This window comes from Mandrillus leucophaeus, unplaced genomic scaffold (assembly GCF_000951045.1).
Source record: "Mandrillus leucophaeus isolate KB7577 unplaced genomic scaffold, Mleu.le_1.0 Scaffold379, whole genome shotgun sequence".
Classification (NCBI taxonomy): Eukaryota; Metazoa; Chordata; class Mammalia; order Primates; family Cercopithecidae; genus Mandrillus; species Mandrillus leucophaeus.
Genome location: NW_012104020.1, coordinates 1,172,913 through 1,180,871, shown reverse-complemented (window position 1 = coordinate 1,180,871; position 7,959 = coordinate 1,172,913). Strand labels below are relative to the sequence as shown.

Genomic DNA, 7,959 nt, shown 5'->3' with positions numbered 1-7,959 from the left:
GCAGAGCTTGCAGTGAGCGGAGATTGCGCCACTGCACTCCAGCCTGCAGCCTGGGCGACACAGTGAGACTCCGTCTCAAAAACACAAACAAAAAAAGTGTTTTTTTAAATCACCTACTTGTATGAACTAAGTTCTCATCAATAATGACCACCAAGAATTTGAAGAGATCACTGTTAAACTGTCTCATTCAAGAATTGCATGCAGTCATTTCAATAATAAAATCCTGTATAAAAAAAGTTATGTTTAGAGAAGCAATGTCAGGTTTTTCATTAAATTTTTAGACAACTTTATTTGGAAACGTATACAAATTCAGTATTTAGTGTCATCCTTAATATGTTTATTTTCTCATTAGAAGTAAGTAATATAAAGAAAACAATTTTTTTTCACCAAGTCCCATGTAATTAGTTGCCTCCAAATCCCCTTTAATTTATCCCTGTGTGCTGTACAAGTATTATTTCTATGGATGTCATGATGTGGAAAAAAAAGGTAAAGAACCACCCCTTTAACATTTAGATCAGGATTCTTCACCTGGGTTCCCTGATAGGTTTTAGTAGGTATGAGAAATATGCAAGTACATCTTTCTGGAGAGAAGGTCAATAGTTTTCATCAGGTTCTCAAAGCTTAAGAAGCAGCTAACCTCAGAGATTTCAAGCTCCCCTATAATTTCACCCCAGAAGAAGTATTGATACAAGTTAAGGGTTAAATGGACTCCAGTGGTACAACCAGGCCTCCAGCATCATAGGTGGGAAGAGTGAAAGTGCTATAAATAGAACTAGGAGGACTTTTGTATCTTTGGCTCCCTCTTTTGGGAATCCTGCTCTTGACCTCTCTCTCCTCAAATTCAGCCAGAATAGTAAGAGGATCCTAGGATCTTCACTCTATTAGAAGATACCTCCTCTCTCAGTTCACCAGAAGACCTAGCAGGAACCAGGGTGGAGCCTAGGAAAATTAGGTATAAATGGGGCACAGAGCCTAGATTCATCAAATGCTTACTGTGGTCCAGCTCTGTTCACAAAGTGACTGTACTGGGATCTGCAGACAAAGCCTGAAAGCCAATATCATAAAGACCACATTTGCCCAGACCTTCTCTGCTTTGTTTCTATAGAACTTTGTATGTATATAATCTTCTCCTATATTTCTACATACCTCCTTTCGTGCCTAGCAGAGGTGACAGAAGCCATGGTACCACTAAACTACGCTGTAATTATTTGTTGATGTGTTTTCCCCTACTAATTGGCTTTGAGCCCCTAAGAGGTAGATAAACATTTCTTGTTCTTAAAGCAGTGTCTAGTATACGATACACATTCAAAAAATATTTTCTCAATTATTAGTAAATAAATTAATGAACATGCACCAATAATTTCCAAATCTTAGTTTCTTTAAAAGGTATATAGCAGGAAGAAATATTTCCCCTGAAAATTAATAAATGAACTTCCTGATACAATGTGAATTTTGTTATCTCATAATTCTTGATCAGGATTTTATCACCTTAGGTATGTTCCACACTTACCCACAGATGAAACATGTCTTGACCACTAATCTACTTCTACTATTAAGAAAAAGAATGATGGTCGGGCGCGGGGGCTCACGCCTGTAATCCCAGCATTTTGGGAGGCCAAGGCAGGCGGATCATCTGAGGTCAGAAGTTCAAGAACAGCCTGACCAACATGGTGAAACCCCCGTCTCTACTAAAAAGACATAAAATTAGCCGGGCGTGGTGGTGCATGCCTATAATCCCAGCTACTCAGGAGGCTGAGACAGGAGAACAGCTTGAACCAGGGTGGCGGAGGTTGCAGTGAGCTGAGATTACGCCATTGCACTCCAGCCTGCACAACAAGAGCGAAACTCCATGTCAAAAAAAAAAAAAAAAAAAAGGCCAGGCGCAGTGGCTCACGCCTGTAATCCTAACACTTTGGGAGGCTGAGGTGGGCAGATCACTTAAGGACAGGTGTTCGAGACCAGCCTGGCCAATACAAAAACTAGCCAGGTGTGGTGGCGGGCCCCTGTAATCCCAGCTACTCGGGAGGCTGAGGCAGCAGAATTTCTTGAACCCAGGAGGTGGAGGTTGCAGTGAGCCGAGATTGCACCACTGCACTCCAGCCTGGGCGACAAAGGGAGACTCTGTCTCAAAAAAAAAAAAAAAAAAAGTTATCTTAATTACATAGAGGGCTTTACAGTTTATACTGCACTTTACCATACATTATCTCAAGAATCCTGTCAGTTAGGGTTCCATTGTAGAAATAAAGGAATTAACGCTCAAAAAGTTCAAGCCATTTGCATAAGGTTTTAGAGCTGGAACTAGAAACCAGGTCTTCTGATTCCAATGGTAGTGCTTTCTCACTGCAAGGTTCATGGACTCAAGTCCTACATTTTCCAAGAGAATTTCTTAAGAGTATGTTACCATGAAAAAGTCGATCATCATTGTTGCCGTCCCTGAGTCAGAGAATCAACATACAAGTACTAAGACCTACAGATTTGAGTATTACTTTTTCTAGAATGATACTTTGGTTCATAAAGCACATACATTTCATTTATTTGAGTTCATTCAGCTTCTAGCTATGTATATTTCTTGGCTGTGTATCTAGTTTCCTGTTTGGTCTCCCATGCATTGGTTCAAAGTTCTTACTTCTGAACCTTGCCTTCTCTTTTCCTGTTTACTACGGAGCTCTGGGAAAAACACAGTCAGATTGTTTAATCTGTGAACCATACATCTTTGTTTAATTTTGCCTCACAGGCACTCCTGATCACCACCAGGGGGCAAAAGCCTACCAGCTGGCTTCTCTGCACTACACTCTGTATAGGACTGTATAATACAGGGACCCTCAGTGTCTGATTCTTGATGGAACCTCCCTGCTAATTATTTCAACCACAGGGCCCCAGGGAGAGAACAAAGGCTCAGCACAGAGGACTCTTGTGGCATTTAACCGTACAGCAGCCAGAAAGAGCTCATGACAGCCCTGTCAGTTTAAAAGGAGCAATGAGATCCAAGAGTGTTTGAGTGACAAACAGGAGGGGGTGGGTTTTAATAACTGCAAACTCCCGAGTGTGTGTGTTTTCTACAGCTTTGATATGTACGGTGGTATTTACCAGCTCATCCACTCAAACTGAGAAACAGCCTTGTCAACTCTCTTTCTTTGTGTAAATAATCAGTGATATTTGCATTGTGCGATTTTTTTTCCCTTTTAATCTTGATTTTCCATTACATTCTTTGCTTACGTTCTGCAAAGAGTTTACCTCTGAGAAAATCATTCCCTTAAAATATCTTTTAATCTTCACTTTTACATAGGTCTATGAAATAATGACATTTAGAGACGAAGGAGAATAAAGCTTAACGAGCAAATCCTGTTTAATTAAGAGACTGTCTTCACAGCAGGAGGCAAGTGAGAGGTCAATAGCAGGCTGGACCCTCACAACTCTTCGAGCCAGGCTTCCACGGACTCCCAGGCGCGCTCAGCTTCTCTACTCAGGAATAATGAATAAGTCTTTAGACAGGCAATAGAGGAAGCATGAGGGTACCACAAACCTTTCCAGGGTATCAAAAGGAAAATGGTTTTCTTTCCAGAAGTCTCATCATAAAACATGGACGGAAGGGTGGGAAAGTTGAGAAAAAGCCCCCGAGAACCGCGGCGAAGGGGGTAAACTGGTCCAGCTCAGTCCTGTCTGCGCCCAGTGAGAGGGTCTGAAACTCCGCGGAGCCCTTTCTCACTTTGCTTCAGGATTTTCATCTCAGCTGCTTTTTTCTAAGGTTGGTTAAGCTGTGCGCCGCCCCACCTCATAAAATGGTTGTCTCTCAGGAGTGAAGACTCCAGCGGCCCCCTCACTCGACTGAGACCCCTCACCCGGCTGGCTCCCCTCGGCCCCTTCCCCCACCCTACTCCACAGCACCCAGCGCTGGCAAATCGCGCGATTCCAGTGCAAAGGAGGCAACCCAGGAGGGTGCGGCGGCCCGAGGCGCACGCACTTGGCCGGCTTCCGGCAACTCAAGGGTTACGACCAGGCGGCGGCGCGCGCCGAGGGGAGAGGCGGTAGCTGACAGGTGGCGCCTGCGCACTGGGAGCGCTCATTGTGCCCCGCAGCTGCCGAACCGCCCGCCCGCCGCCCGTTCGGCGCGTCAGTCGGCGAGAGTCTGGTGGTGGGTGCGGAGTCTGCGGCCGTTCCCGCGGCCTCCTCCTCCTCCCCGTTCCCTTCATCCCCACCCCGCACCCCTTTCCCCATCCCGGCTCCGTCACCCTCCCGCCCCCCACACTCAGGACAAGAATGCCCTGCCCGGAACAACCCAGCAGCGCCTAGATGGCTTTGGTCACGGTCCAGCGGTCACCTACCCCCAGCACCACCTCCAGCCCCTGCGCCTCGGTGAGTCCTTCCTGGCGGCCGCTCCGCTTGCTTCTGTCACTGCGGCTCCGCTTTGCCTCAGCGGGTCCCGCCGAACGCCACTGCGCACGCGCCGCGCCGCTTCCCAGGCCTTGGCAGTCGGCTGCCGCGAACCCCCCACACCCCCATCTTAAAGACTAGCAGCAGGAACTACAAGACGTTGATTTTTGCCCCCATCACCCAGCTCCTCACAGTCCTCGCCCTGAAATCCCCTGTGGCATGCCTCCCTATGGCTTGAGCACTTCCTTTTGGTAATGAGTCATTCTTGCTTTTCACCCTCCCCCTTCTTTTACCCTCTGTTGCTCTGCGGCAGGGAGGGGACCGTGAGCCTCCTGCGTTGCCCCTTACCCACACCCACATCTCTTACCCCCACCATTTCATAGACCCGTTCAGTATTTGCACACTGCACACCCTTCTTCGGACTCGCCAGGGTGTGTGCCTTCCCCTAGTCACTTGCTGGCTTTCTTGTGCTCTGTACTGTTCAGGCTTTGAACTGCCCAACGGTAGTTACTCCTTGGTTTCTTCCTCCTGCCCCCCCACCCCAAAGGGTGGCAATGATCTCTATTTCGTGGACCTCTTAACCTTTCCTTTATGAGGTCCGGAAGCATCTGGTGCTGCTTGGTGATCAGTGCCAAATTATTTCCATCTTACAGATATTTATGCCTTACACTCATTGCTCATGATCATTCTCGTTATAAGGTCGTGTTTGTATGACTCGTTACCTCAGATGCCTATGCCAATAAAGCATGCTCTCAGAAGGAGAATACCCAGTAACCAGCCTTTCCGCGCTGGGCCCGTCTTTGCCTTCTCTCCTTTCACCACCCCCACTCTTTTACACTCCATTCTCTTAGGCTTCGTTTTTGAAAATATTTATTTTTAAAAACAATATATTGCACCAGTGGGGCGAATGGGCTTTAAAAAACAAACACCCAGATGTTTTAGAGAGAAATAGACTGAATGAAAATGTGAGCAACTGGGAAAACCACCTTGAACTACTCGCAGAACTGTAATTTTAAAAACTGTTGGTGGATTTAGTAGTATCAAGTTGCAAAAAAAGGTATTTAATAAACACTGTACCACTCTCCATTGTAACAAAAATCAGTCAGGTTACTCTTAATATTTGTATGTTAACTGAGGTGTGAGCTTTGATATCCTGAAATTTGCTGGCTTGTCATTTCAGTATAATTTCCTGAATTTGAAAGTTTTGTTGTGTATGGTTGTGGTTTCTTCTTTTCTGAGCTTTAATTGCATTTTGTGTGACCAAATTGACAACTATATCTTAATTCATTAAGTAATTTTATTTCAAAGGTTAACATATCTTGGGTTGTTTCAGAGAGCAGAACTGGGATTCTTGGTTCAGGGAGGCAGATTTCCAGTGATTGTAAGGAAGAATTTGTAACAGTGGAGTGCACTGCCTTGCAAAATAGTGAGTGCACATTGCTGGAAATATTCAAGCAAAGGCTGGAGAACATTTTGCCTGGGAGGTGATATAAAGAATTCCTGCAGTGGGGGACTTCTATTTCTAATCTAAGATTTTGTGATTTGAGAATACTTGTACTTCAAAGCTGGTAAAACATTTTAGGGTCATCTGAAGACAAGTATCATAGGAATAAAAATTTAATATAGTTTATTCTTATGTGTAGTAGTTTATGCTAGTTTTTGGAAAGTCATTAACATACCATCAAACCACCTTAATTCACTCCACTAGGAAACTCTTTGGTTTGTGGTTACTAGGCCTGATTTTGAATAAATTGATTGAAAGTTACTAGAGTCATACAAATAAACTGGAAATCAGTACTATAGTAACATTTATTTTCCTTGGGCATTGTTGAAAATAGTTTATGCTATGATAATATATGTATATCAAGTTGTCATCATACTAATTTACTTGAAGTGAATGATTAGTATACAGTAAGACCGTGTACACTTGATATGACTTCATTAGCCAAAACTTGAGTTACTTTCGAATCTTGAGGTATATTAATAGTCACTTTTGACATAGGTAATTAAATTGATCGCGTAATAAGCTCCATTGTTGAGCTGAATCACTAATATTTCTATATGTACTAGCCTGGTTATTTCAGTTGTTTATACTTGACCCTGTATGCAAAGGAATCCTAAGGCTGGTGTAACAATCAGCATTATTAGCATAACTAATAAGCCGGCTTCCTTTCCCTTTAAATTGTCTCCCTTTTGGACTTCATCCAGAATTGTGTTCAGCTGAGTTGTTTCGAGGTCCTTGTACTCTAGCATTTGGCTGCTGTCTGACCTCCATATATTTTGCTGTTCTATCTCTTGCTGCATGAATAGGTTGGGTCGTTTGCTGTAAAATAGCAAAAAGAACCTAGAGAACCATGAAAGAAGAGATTTAATTTTGTGAGGCTGGAAATTTACATTTTTTAATTAATCACTTTGGGCACGCTGTTAATACTTTTTCACTATAGGATGCAGGGCATTTTAATACTGCCAGCTCTTTAGTGTTGTTTCATTAGGCATTAAACAATATGCTAGGTGTGAGTGACCATTGTAGATACTAAGATGTATAAGAAATTGACCCGTTCATCAGGATCTTGCAATCTGGGGGGCTGGGGCATTGGAGGAAGAACAAACATGAGGTAAGAGGGAAAAGAAGAAGGAGGGGAATGATACTGTAGGTATGTGAAGGGTTTGTAATGGCCATAAGTATTATCTGAATTCAGATTAAGATAAATTCACTAATGGCAATGTTAATAATAAGAGTAATAACAATATCTAACATTTCTTGGGTCCTCATCTATGCCAGGCATCATGTTAAGTGCTTTACATGAATTAATTCATTTACTTTACATAGTATGCCTTAGGGAAGTTGCTCTTATCCCCATCTTAAAGATGAAGAAGCTGAGGCAAAGAGTTTTAAGGAATATACGCAGTGTCACTCAGCCAGTAAGTGACTGGAATTATAATTCAAACCCAGACATGTCTAACTTTAGAATCTGCCATCTTTTCCTCCTTGGTGATGAAAAAGTATGCCTAGTAGGTGGCTCTCAAACTAGTTCTTGAAGGATGGATTGAATTTCTATAGGCCAAGAGAGAAGCTGTGAGGAAGACAGTATTGCAAGTGAAGAGAAATTGTGTACGCCAAAACTTAGAGGCAGAAAAGTACAGGGCATATCTGAAGGAATTAAATAGACCAGTTTGAGGAAGAATTTGTTTGGGAGAGTAGTAAGAGATAAAGGTGAGGAGGCAGCTAGGATTGCACAGGGACTACTGAGCTTGGGAGTTTGGAGTTTGAACTTGATGGAGAAGGTAATGAAGAGTCTGCTGAGGTTTTGAGTAGATATGATCACAGTGGTATTTTAAGGTTTTTTTTTTTTTTTTTTTTTTTTTTTTTGAGACAGGGTCTCACTCTGTTGCCCAGGCTGGAGTGTAGTGGTACAATCACAGCTCACTGAAGCCCTGACCTGGGCTCAAGTGATCCTTCCATCTCAGCCCAGCCAAAAAGCTGGGACCATAGACATGCACCACCATGCCTATCTAAAGATTTTATATTTTGGAGAAACGGGGTTTCATCCTGTTGCCCAGGCTGGTCTCAAACTCCTGGGCTCAAGC

General features: G+C 43.4%; 1 protein-coding gene across 3 annotated transcripts in view; it reads left to right on the top strand.

Annotated features, from left to right (window-relative positions):
• Positions 1-4,062: 4,062 nt before the first annotated feature.
• The window catches only part of SSH2 (slingshot protein phosphatase 2), a 332,338-nt gene continuing 328,441 nt past the window's right edge, over positions 4,063-7,959 (top strand). For all 3 annotated transcript variants that reach the window (XM_011990373.1, XM_011990372.1, XM_011990375.1), the window contains exon 1: positions 4,063-4,353. In XM_011990373.1, the coding sequence (XP_011845763.1) occupies positions 4,291-4,353 (63 nt within the window). In that variant the 5' untranslated portion in view covers positions 4,063-4,290. The remainder of the gene's footprint in view (positions 4,354-7,959) is intronic.